The sequence below is a fragment of the Odocoileus virginianus genome, chromosome 4 (genome assembly GCF_023699985.2).
Source record: "Odocoileus virginianus isolate 20LAN1187 ecotype Illinois chromosome 4, Ovbor_1.2, whole genome shotgun sequence".
Taxonomy (NCBI): domain Eukaryota; kingdom Metazoa; phylum Chordata; class Mammalia; order Artiodactyla; family Cervidae; genus Odocoileus; species Odocoileus virginianus.
Genome location: NC_069677.1, coordinates 37,335,382 through 37,347,791, shown reverse-complemented (window position 1 = coordinate 37,347,791; position 12,410 = coordinate 37,335,382). Strand labels below are relative to the sequence as shown.

At 41.9% G+C, this 12,410-nt stretch overlaps 1 protein-coding gene across 7 annotated transcripts in view; it reads right to left on the bottom strand.

Moving 5' to 3' along the window:
• TNIK (TRAF2 and NCK interacting kinase) overlaps window positions 1-12,410 on the bottom strand; it is a 389,309-nt gene that overhangs the window by 48,759 nt on the left and 328,140 nt on the right. For all 7 annotated transcript variants that reach the window (XM_070466423.1, XM_070466420.1, XM_070466421.1 and 4 more), the window contains 3 exons: window positions 11,485-11,649; window positions 7,509-7,748; window positions 4,920-5,026 (listed from right to left, as the gene is read on the bottom strand). In XM_070466423.1, coding sequence (XP_070322524.1) covers window positions 4,920-5,026; window positions 7,509-7,748; window positions 11,485-11,649 — 512 coding nt within the window. The remainder of the gene's footprint in view (window positions 1-4,919; window positions 5,027-7,508; window positions 7,749-11,484; window positions 11,650-12,410) is intronic.

Below are 12,410 nucleotides of genomic sequence, written 5' to 3'. Positions count from 1 at the left end.
GTGGGTACGGATCTTAATAGGTTGCTATTTTTGCTGCTGGAGTCTGAAAGAAGTGTTTAGTTTCTATGTAATCACACATAGAAATAGGGAACATTTTCAAATGCCTTTTCTATCTTTTTTTTTTGTGGTAAAATATGAGTGCTTTGAGAAAATGTCACACTGCCACGTTCCTCTCTTCCTTACTATGGTGTCACCTGATCTGGCCTTGGGGCCAAGGTGCTTGAGATAAATGCTCTTAGAGGGGATCAATTTCAGAACAATTCCATGAAACAATAGATTTCCTGTGTTTATGTATTAACTGATCTTATTCAGATCCAAATATGTAAAAACTTGAAAACATGCATATAGACTTCTAATGCTAACTTTTACTTCACACATTTGGCATACTGCAGACAATGCTGTTTGGTTTATAAAACACACAGTAAAAAGAAAATTATTCCATTTACTTGAATCATATAAAAAAGTCAAAACAGGAAATTAAGATTACAAAGTGGTTTCTTGGCCCAAATATTTGGGCCAAGTCTATAATTAACTGGCTGCCTGCCCACATTCATTTTCCTTTGTTCTCTGATGACACAGCCAATGAGAACAAGCCAGCCATAAGCAGATAGGTTTGGGATAGGCCAGAGAATTATTATTTTTTTTAATTAAGCATTCAGTCATTGGGTTTTGACTGGGTATTATTGGATTAATTTAAAATGTTTCATACTCTGAATGTATTTGCTTAATCAAATTTTAATTTGCTTTAAAAGAACACATAAATCAAAGTTAAATGTTAAAGTGCATGGGAGGTTTTAAAACAAATTTAAAAAATGAACAAATCAAATCATAATTTAAACTCACCAGTTTACCTTGACAGTGTAAGGCATTTGGGAGTCCATATGGTATTGCAAAGAACAAAATATTTAAAAGCAACCTTTTTATGGCTTTATGGATGGGCAGTTATCTGACAAATGGTACCAAAAAACCTATAAGGACCTTATTAGAACCAATAGAAAATAGGACAATCTCTTTCCTATTACGGTAATCCCCCCCCACCCAACCATTGGTGAATCATATCATTAGCAAAGATGATAGAAGCAAAAGCTTCAAAAGTGTTTGTATTTGCAACAGCTGGGACACGGAAGCAACCTAAATGTCCATCAACAGATGAACAGGTAAAGAAGATATGGTACATATATACAATGGAATATGACTCAGCTATAAACAGGAACAAAATGGGATCATCTGTACTGATGTGGATGGACCTACAGTCTATTATACAGAGTGAAGTAAGTCAAAAAGAGCAGAATGCATATTGTATATTAACATGTATGTATGGAATCCAGAGAAATGGTACAGGTAAAGCTATTTTCAGGGTAGGAATGGAGATGCATATGTAGAGGATGGACATGTGGACACGGGGGAGGGGAGGAGGAAGGATGGGATGAAATAAGGAGTAGCACTAAAATACAGACACTACCATGTGTAAAACACACAGCTAGTGGGAAGCGGCCACGCAGCACAGGGAGCCCAGCTCCGGGGTCTGAGATGACCTAGAGGGGTCGGATGGAGCGGGGAGGGAGGGAGGTGACATATGTGTGCATATTGCTGATTCATATTGGTGTACAGCAGAAACTAACACAACACTGGAAAGCAATTCTCCTCCAGTTGTGTACTGGGCTTTTCCCTCTTGAGATGCTGTCCTGCAATCACCCAACAGTCAAGAAGCTGAGGATGAACATCCACATGAAGGCACAGCGGACCCGCCACTGCAGTGCAGCTGCGTAAGCCAGCTCAGGTGAGACCAGCAGGACAATGTTGAAGTCAAGCCACAGAATGGTGAGAAATCATGAACAGTTACTGTTTTAAGCCACCCGTTTTATTATACAACAAAGGTGAACTAAAGCCATCTCTAGCACAGTGCTGCTGCTGCTGCTGCTAAGTCGCTTCAGTCGTGTCCGACTCTGTGTGACCCCACAGACGGCAGCCCACCGGGGTCCCCCATCCCTGGGATTCTCCAGGCAAGAACACTGGAGTGGGTTGCCATTTCCTTCTCCAATGCATGATAGTGAAAAGTGAAAGTGAAGACGCTCAGTCGTTTTCGACTCTTAGCGACCGCATGGACTGCAACCTACCAGGCTCCTCTGTCCATGGGATTTTCCCAGGCAACATAACACCAAATCCTGAAACGTTTCAAAATGCAATTCAATCTAGAGCTGCAGAGTCTGTGTCACATCTTTAAGTGCTGGTCACTTAGAGATACGTGATAGAAAGAAGCAGGATTGTTCTACATGGCAGAGATGGGGATTCTCCATCCCCCCTCCTCCATCCCCTCTCCCCTACAATATCTTTGATTCTCATTGCAGGTAAATAATCATTACCACCACGTTCATTTCCTCCCTACCTTCTCTGTAAACAGAAAAATGTTAGCTGTATTCACAAGATCTCCTTTCTTTGGACAGAATACAATGTTTAGGAGGTTCCAAGGGAAAAGCACATGTTTCGCAAGCCACTGACCATTTATTGGGCTTCCCTGGTGGCTCAGCAGGTAAAGAATTCACCTGCAATGCAGGAGACTTGGGTTTGATCCCTGGGTCGGGAAGATGCCCTGTTGGAGGGCATGGCAACCCATTCCAGTATTCTTGCCTGGAGAATCCCATGGACAGAGGAGACTGGGAGGCTCTAGTTCATGGGGTCGCAAAGACCTGGAACAACTGAAGTGACTGAGCAATGCATGAAGGACCATTTATCAGTTATTTTGGAGTCTTAATGTCATTAAAATAGTACTTCAGAGGGAAGAAAGGACTGCTTTTCATCTGACTTCAGAAAGACAGTTCTCTTTCTTTTGGGTTGATAGAGGGAAAAAGACTTAAAGTTGAAATGATGCTTGATGTACAGAAACTAAAATTCTAAACAACTTATCTCATGAACACAGCCTAGAAGGCAGGGTTCAAAGGAGCAAGAAGCCCTGATACTGGAGGCTTATTATCGCTAGAAGAGGAGGACTGGTAAAGTTCAGGCTGGCAATCCAGCCTCACATTCCTTTCACTCCCTGGTCACAGTCCACACCAGGGGTCGTCAGTTCTGCTCACAACACCAGCTCAGCGTGAACCTGACAAGCTGCTGGACAAAAACGGCTCATTCAGAGCTTCTGCAACTGGCAACTCCACTCAGAACGAGCTAGCTTCTTTGCCCTCCAGAGGTGGATGTTCTTAGTACAGTTCTGTCTTATTTACAGACTGACCCCTTCCTAAGGCTTTTCATATGAAGAGAAAAATGAAAGCTTTATGATCAAAACAATTCCATATTTTAGGATCTGTACAAACAGTCATAACCTTCATTTCCAGTCTCCCTTTCTCTTTGACTAGCAAGAGACTGTCCTCTTATGAACACAATGAAGAATAACACAGTACCCCCAAGTTCCTTTTTATAGTCTCAACAGAGGCCATTTGCTATTTCAGCTGATCCTAAAAAGGAGTGTACTCATGAAACATGTGAGGGGAGTTTGATGAACGACAGCAACAAACAGCATCTGTTACCCCATAAAATATGCTCTGGTACTGTAAGGATATTGTTTATTTTCCAGCTTCTTTTCAGACCTCTACACCCACCAGTAGGTGGATGCAACTTCCTGACTGTAGGAATATACACGGTTGGTAAAAAATTCCAGAAGCTCAAAGAGCAACAGCGGGGGAGCATCACTGTATTTCCGTGACACTCCATAACGCCAGAGATGACTTCCTCACGAGAACTAGTCCTTCTGCCATTTGCCAAACTAGGACAGCTCTGCAGTTGGTCACTATAGCATTTCTTTGCCAATTATTTTCTTTAAAAAAATTATTTATTTATTTATCTTTGGCTGTGTTGGGTCCTCATTGCTTTGCCGGGGCTCTTTCTAGTTGCGGTGAGCATGGGCTTCTCACTGTGGGGGCTTCTTCTGTTGCGGAGCACGGGGTCTAGGCCCGCAGGCTTCAGGAGTTGTGGCTCACAGTCTCTAGAACAAGGGCTCAGGAGTTGTGGTGCATGGGCTTAGCTGCCCCAAAGCATGTGGAATCTTTCCAGACCAAGTATGGGATTGGACCTGTGTCCCCTGCATTGATAGGCTGGTTCTTAACCACTGTACCACCAGGGAAGTCCTCTTTGCTAATTACTTTCTACTGTCTCAACAGACCTCAGGGCACATTTCTTTCTGTTTTTTAAGTTGGAGTGTAGTTGCTTTCCCATGTTGTGTTAGTTTCTACTGTATAAAGAAAGAAAGAAAGTGAAGTCGCTCAGTCGTGTCCGACTCTTTGCGACCCCATGGACACCAGGCTCCTCCGTCCATGGGATTTTCTAGGCAAGAGTACTGGAGTGGGTTGCCATTTCCTTCTCCAGGGAATCTTCCCGACCCAGGGATCGAACCCAGGTCTCCCGCATTGTAGACAGATGCTTTACCGTCTGAGTACCAGGATCCGTCACACATATACACATATATACTGTCTTCCTTGGGTTTTCTTTCTGTTTAGGTCACCACAGAGCCAGGGCACGTTTCTTGACCTGATGCTAAAAATCAGATCAGGCCACGTTGTTTGGCTGGCTTCATGAAATGGTCTCTGAGGTTAATGGTCAGGGGTACCACACCCAGACTTTATTTGTAGTATTATTCCCACATTTGAAAACCTGCCAAAGAAGGTAAGCCAGGTTTTTTTTTGGCTTTTGCATTGATTCCGTGATTCATTTGCTCATTCATTCATGAGCCTACACTATACACTGGTTTTTGTGAAAGGCTACTGAAGAAACAAAAGACTTGCTTCTGGCCCACCAAAATTTACAGTCCGGGTGACCAGTCAACATGCCTCAGAAGTGGAAAAAGAACAAAGATAGCTTTTTAGGAAAGCAGTAATGACAATGGTAGGTGGGGGCTCTTCCCTTCACCTTACCCATCTTCCTTCCCTTACCTCGCTCTGATGGGTTGAGATCCTAGTCTGGGTCCCAGAGCACTACCATTTCCAGGAGAATTCTTTCTTGCTAATGCTGGGGATATAGAAGTTGTTCTTTGAGGCACCTGAAAGGAAACCAGAATTCAGAAATATTTTCCATAAAATAACGTCCATGTGGTACTACCTCAAATGCAGCCTACTTCTTTCCTAAGATCCGCCAGGAGACACAGAATGATCAGAAGAAGGAAAGAAACATCTCAAGGAAATACTTAACTCCCTAAACAAAATCAAAGGAAACGCAATGAGGCACATTTTAGCAACCATTAATGAGTACTGCCTTCAATGTTAAACACAGATTTAGAAACAGAGCAAGTGAATTACTTTGACGTACAGAGCTAAAATAATTGCCCCCTTGTGTTTGCACAAGAGTGGTGGACACCAGAAATTTCTCTGGGGTATCATTAACTCAGTTGGCCATTGGAAACTCTATCTGATGAGAGTCATCCAGATAAATCGAGTTCCATTTTTAACTCACAGCACAACTGATAAACAGATAAGGAAATTATGAAATCTGGTGAGAAACTAGGGTAGCAGACTAGAACTTGGGACATAAGCCACATGTCCGTGAGCTCAGAGAAATGACTGCGATAGGTCCTAAATGTTTCCACTCGCTAACCAACTTGCAATTGCTAATTCAAAACAAACTCCTAACAGGGTGCTTCGGGAGGTCAGTTTGCAAATGTAATAAAAAAAAAAAACAAAACCAGGATTAATAATGAAAATCCTGGAAGGTCTTCAAAAAACTATGTGAGTACCCATCCGACTGCAAAGTACAGTAGGAAATTGTATCATTAGCTTATTGGTCAAGGGACTAAGGTAAATTCAAGTATGCCTCATTTTATAAAACATTTTCTAATGAAATTGCATACTGTTAAGCGCACCGAAGGAGTTCAACACGAGGGGAGAAGAGGGGAAATTTACTTTATGAAAAGTGACCAGGAAATGAAAATGTGGCAGCTAGGTGGGCTGAACATTCTTCAGGTGCTTGGATGTTTCTTTTTTGAAGGTCCTTTTAAAGTGGATTTGTATTGGGTTGGCCAAAAAGTTCATTTGGTTCTAAAAGTAAGACAAATTTTTTTCATTTTCACCAAGAACATCATTAAATAACATATCCACTAAGAGAACGTACTTTCTGATCAATCGGATATTTTCTACTAGATATTTTAAAATGATGCTTTGTTTTGATATTATTGCTTAATATGTTAAAGAATATTTACCATGAATACAAGTTTCCTTGGTTATTATAAAACATTTTAAGATAAAGATCTAGAAAGATGAGTCAGTGAAGTGATGCAGAATGACCAAATGAGTGCTCCCACCTGCTCAGTTAAATATTACTGCTATTTTTCCTTTTGTATTTGGTCACCTGAAATAGCTGTAGAGAGGGAGTAATGAACCATTAAAACCTAAAACTTCTGCATTGATCGAAAGTTTTTCTTCCAGAGTTGTAAAAGTGTGCCTGGATGTTTGCAGAGAATGGACCAATGACCTCAATGTCGCCCAGCTCTCCTGCTGTCTGCTCCTCTGCCCGTCCTGTTTTTCAGATTGAACTTTGCTCCGTAAATAACCTTGCCTGATGCCATCCCCAAGACGAGAACAACAAAAAAGCCATTATCAGCCAATTTCATTTGCAAAAGCATGGAAATTGTTTTGAGAGGAAGATGAGCAAAAATATTTGAAAACATTTGGATAAAAAGTTATTATTTTTTTTCTGGAATCAATCATGCCATGGATCTATGGAAACTGTGAGGCATTCCATTTGCCCTGGCTCCTCAGCTAAGTTCAGGAGAAAGGGAATCCTGAACCAGGAAGAATCTGATGCAACATTTCTCCAGTGTTTTGAGATACTTCAGGTTGTCTGTAGTGAGATGCAGAGCCATGTGTTAGGACACTTTGCAATGGATAATAGCTTGGTACAGGCAAAAACAAAACAAATGGAACCAAGCCAGTGGAACGACTGGTCATTTCAGCCTACAATTTAATCCTTGGTAATTAAGACTGGAATTAAGTCACAACCTGGCCTAGAGGGAGCTTTCCTTAGTGGAACCAACTAACATATTCTAAGAGCATTACTATTTTCTGAACACCTGAAATGTGGTTTCACTTTGTGTTATTAAAAATAGAAATAAATTCTCTACTTTTTAATCTGGAAATTTTAAATTTGTCTAGATATAGATTAAGTCATCAATGAGAATATCTGTATTATTCTATTTCTCAAGATGGATAGTATTAATGAATGGTTTGGAAGGCTTGGGGTTGGGAGTTCTGGATACAGCATATATGCTTTCAAGTCATTCAGTCTACCAGAGCATCCATTTCTTTGGGGAAAATGGAGATCAGAGGTGATGAATGACAATCCAAGTCTTAGCCTGGAAATGAGGAGGGACCAACACAAATGCTAGAAGGGACAGTGCTGTGTTATCATGTTCTTTGGTACTATGAATGGTCTGCAACAGGGGTAATAAAAATGATAACAGTAACAGTAGTAGTAATAATAAACATTGATGACAATGATAGAGATGATGATGAAAACTCCAGTAATGTTACCTTTGGTGGAATGTCTTCTTCCTGTCGTAACCAAGAGCTTCGGTCAAACTTCTCAATGCGAGTGGGGAGAGGTGGGTTTTCAGACGTGGGATCTGAGTTCTGGCGTGGCATCTCGACGCGGTGAGAACTCACATTCAGAGCCTCCTGAAACCCAGAGAGGCCCTTCGTGGGCTGCTCATGCACCGACTGGGAGGCGGTCAAGGCAGGTCCCTGGGATTTCACTGCTACCAGATGCGGGATCTAAGCATCAAACCAACATCACAGCAGCATTATTAGAAGCAGTAGTAGCAGCTCACTTGTGTCTGACCCTTTGTGACCCCAGGGACTGTAGCTGACAGGATCCTCTGTCCACGGGATTCTCCAGGCAAGAATACTGGAGTGGCCATCCCCTTCTCCAGGGGATATTCCTGACCCAGGGATCAAACCTGGGTCTCCTGCATTGCAGGCAGATTCTTTACTGAGCCACCAGGGAAACACAGATCAACGAGGATCTCATGGGGAGGGAGGATTAAATTCTAGGAAGAAAGAACCAGAGTACATGGAGCCCATAGCAGCTCTTTGCTGATACTTTTCAAAGCTCTCCCAAATTTCCTATTTTAGAGCTGGAGGGCTGGACCAGACTTACTGGCAAAGAGTCAAATGATGGACTTGGGACTGTTAAGAAGTCAGTGAAGTAAGTGTCATGATAATAATGATTTTCAGTGAACAGTTATTGACCAGCAAAACATTTACAAGCACTTCTGAGCATACAAACTTCCTCCTTTCAACCTCCTAACTTGGACTTCAGAGAGTGCTCTGTGAAACAAGAATTGCTCTCAACATCTTTCTTCTTATGAACTCATTAAATACCATGAGCTGGACACAATTATTCTTCTCATTTTACCCATGAGAATGTAAGGTATCGAGAGGGTAAATGACAACCTAGATTTCACAGCTAATACACGACAGAGACTGGACTGTAACCTACACATATGCCTAATTCTAGTTCCTATGTTGTAACTCCACAGCCTAACTGCTGTGTGATCCTGCTTTCTGGTGAACTGGCTCTTACCACCTAGGATATTATATATTTCACGACACTAGGACATTTCTTTTAGAGTTGGAAGTCTCACAATTTGGCATGTATTGATATCGTTCATGCAGGGAAGAAATGTAGACTTTAGGTAGAAATGTAGCTTTTTAAGACAAATCATGAGCATCTAGAGTTCCGAGTATCCTTCACCATGAGCACTGACTGCTCACACTTCCTTGTTTGTGCTCATGTAAGCCTATTTTCTCCTCCAGTATGCAGGGAAGCTCCCAGGAGACAAGAGCCATGTCAGACTTCCTCTCTCTGAGTCTAGCACCATGCCTGGCATATTGAAGGTGGTCAATCAACCCTGGCTGGGAAAACATCTTGAGTATTTTCTACATTAAACTGTTAATTCAATAAACATTAATCTAGTATTTGCTTTGTACCAGGGACCTATCAGACTCTCTTTGGTCTGAAATCTCAGTGCCTAGACTGCTAGAGGACACCTCGACAGCCCTCCTCCACCAGCCTGGCCCTGTTCCCCCTGCGCTTGATGTCTCATCTCTGGAGCAGCCTTGCCCCAGACTCTTCAGACCCTCTTGATTCAGGAGACTGGAAAGTTGCTAACTATAGTTCCAAGGAAATTCTCAAAGTCTATTTCAGTTGAGTGTATGCTTCAACGAGAATAGAACTGTAACCAATCAAATTTATATTAAGGTTGTGTGGTGTGTGATCAGTTGTTTGACTCTTTGAGACCCCTAGGACTATAGCCTGTCAGGCTCCTCTGTCCATGGGAATTTCCTGGCAAGAATACTGGAGTGGGTTGCCTTTTCCTTCTCCAGGGGATCTTCCTGACCCAATGATCAAACCCGCGTCTCCTGCATCAAAGGTGGATTCTTTACCTCTGAGCCACTGGGGAAGTCCATATTAAGGTTAAATATCATTAAATATATTAAGCATTAATACAAAAACAAAGCCTGTCTTATAAATATATACCTCAGTGTTCATGAAAGCATGATTTACAATAGCCAAGACATGGAAAGAACCGAAATGTCCATTGATATATGACTAAAGAAAATGTGGTATGTATATACATATATGTATATACACATATGTATACATGTATATACATATACATATACACACAATGGAATACAACTCAGCTATAAACAAGAATGAAATATTGTCATCTGCAGGAGCATGGATGGACTCTGAGGTTATCACACATAAAGTAAGTCAAGAAGAGAAAGATAAATACCATATGGTATCACTTATATGTGGAACTTAAAATATGCCGCAAATGAACTTATCTGCAAAACAGACTCCCAGACACAAAGAACAGGCTTGTCATTGCCAAGAAGGAAGGGCTGGGGTTTGGGACTAGCAGACACAACCCATTATATACAGAGTGCAAAAATAACAAGGCCTACTGTGTCACGCAGGGAGCTACATTCGATACCCTGTGATAAACGTTAACGGAAAAGACTGTCAGAAAGAACGTGCATATACATGTGTAACTGAATCTCACTGCTGTATGGCAGAAACTTAACACAACATTGTAAATCAACTATACTTGAATAAAATCAATTTTAAAAATGTGCAGCACAAAACACAAACCTACTTTGAAAGGGTCCCTTAAACAAAAACAAAAAAATGAAGCTCCTGAAGAATGCTTAATTCAATTAGCTGTCTGTCACAGGATATCAACATTTTCATTTCCTAGTCACTTTCACATAGTTTCTTAAGTTTTCTCTCTACTCTCTCCTTTTACAGGGAAAAAGTTTCCTAAAAGGTCAAAGTTAGGGGTTTTTAAAGAGGAACTTTGTGTGTTTAGATAAGCTAATCTGGATAGTACTGAAGAATTTTGGACCTCATATACTAAAGGCAAACTTAAAATCCAGAATCCTTGAATGTATCTGCTCTGAAACTCCAGTTCAAATAGCATTACATATATAAATGGTGCCCGCAGAATATCTGTGGGAATGCTGACACAGGTGGAGACCTGGAAGAAACTTAAGACGTTCAGGTGAAAACTGCTGCATAACCTTTCTTTTTTATGACATGTCATACTGCATCTCAATTCCTATGTCATTTTCGGTATACACAATTTAAAAAAATTCCTCTAAAACTTCCAGAAACTTCCCCCTTATCTAAAAGTGAATAAATCTTTTCTTTTCCAAATAGCTTAGAACAGTGGTTCTGAAACTTCAGAGTGTATCAGAATCACCTGGAGGCTGTTAAATCACAGACTTCCAGCCCCAACCCTAGAGTTACTGATTAGCAGGCTGAGCTGGGCCTGAGAATCTGCATTTCTATCAAGTTTCTGGGTGATGCTGATGCTGCTGGCCCAGGGACCACATTTTAAAAACCACTGGCTTAGAAAACACAATTTTACTTCACCTAGTCCATTTAACTTTTCCAGTTTCAGGCTCATGCCAAAATTCCAAGGAACAAAAGATAACGTAACAGTTTATATACACATCAAGCTTCCTAGGTGGCTCAGATGGTAAAGAATCTGCCTGCAATGCCGAAGACCTGGGTTCGATCCCTGGAGAAGGGAATGGCTACCCACTCCTGTATTTTTACTGGAGAATTTCATGGACAGAGGGGTCTGGTGGGCTACAGTCCATGGGGTCACAAAGAGGTCTAAAAAAATGTTAGCTTTGGTAATTACAACTCACAGGATGCCTGTTCTGGACTAGCAGAAACTTCTACGGTTCTCTTGAGAGGCCAATTTACCAAGAAGCGACTTTGCGGTTAGCTTAAAGTTAAGAATGGTGCTTTTTTCCTTCTCACTTCTCCCTCTATCCTGCACATGAAGTGGGGTCTCCTATCTTCCTAGAGATTTGATATGAAAAGCCATGATTTGGCTGGTCTCATACCCAAATCCATGTTACTATTCCCTTTTGTTAGACTTTATTGTACACCCTGTTGAAACCCCAGCGGAACGAAGGGACACTGTACCTGGGGATCGACTGATCTGAGCATGGGCGGTGTCCGAGCAGGCTGAACCCCACTGATGCTGAAGGACTCGGACCGCGGGGGCAGGTTGGGGTCCGATATCCTGTTGGCAACCTTGTGAGGCATGGCAGGTGAACTCTGCCGGTTGAGCCTTGACCGTTCCTCTACCTAGAAAACCAAAAAAAAAAGGTGCCTCAATGGATAGAAGCTGATTTACTTCCTAGGCAGGATTCTGTGTAGTCACCTGCACAGCCATTTTGCATCCCTCCAATCAAATCATTTTAGAAAGCCGAAGCTCTATCTGCTCTGCATCAAAAATCTGCAAAAAGCTCTTTTCTGTCAGAGTAAATAATAGCATAAAAAACATATAGAAACTTAAGGCATCACCCTTCCATTACCCATTATCTCATGCTATTCTACTGGCTGAGAATTTGGGACCTGCTTTTTAAGAGTTTCTCATGCCTTAGCTGGAACACTGTCCTGTTGATTGGTCACAAATCCAGGGCTCTACTATATCAGGTATTACAATCGCTTGGGGAAAACAGAAAATTGCTTTCAGCTGACAAATGAGACAGGACGGGAAAGAACACGGAAGGGCTGATAAGAGGATGTGCTGAGCACACTCGCCCTCCATCGCTTCCTACGCCCTACTCATGGGCAAGTGGGCGTCTTGCTCAGTGAACATGGCTTGTCTTAAACTGACTTCCTATATCACTTTTTTTCTCTTGAGGCCCTGTTCTTTTCAGGTGTCTCGCTTCCTGTTCCCTAAAATACACTGCCCCACTGCATTTTTCCCACTCCAGCCTGGACTCCACTCTCTCTCTCTTCCCCTTCTTCTGCCTGTTTTTCCACACTCGGCACTTGTTCGTGCTTCTCCTCTTCTCCTCTCCAGCCCTCTGGACACTTCATTCCCTCATCACTCCCTTTTT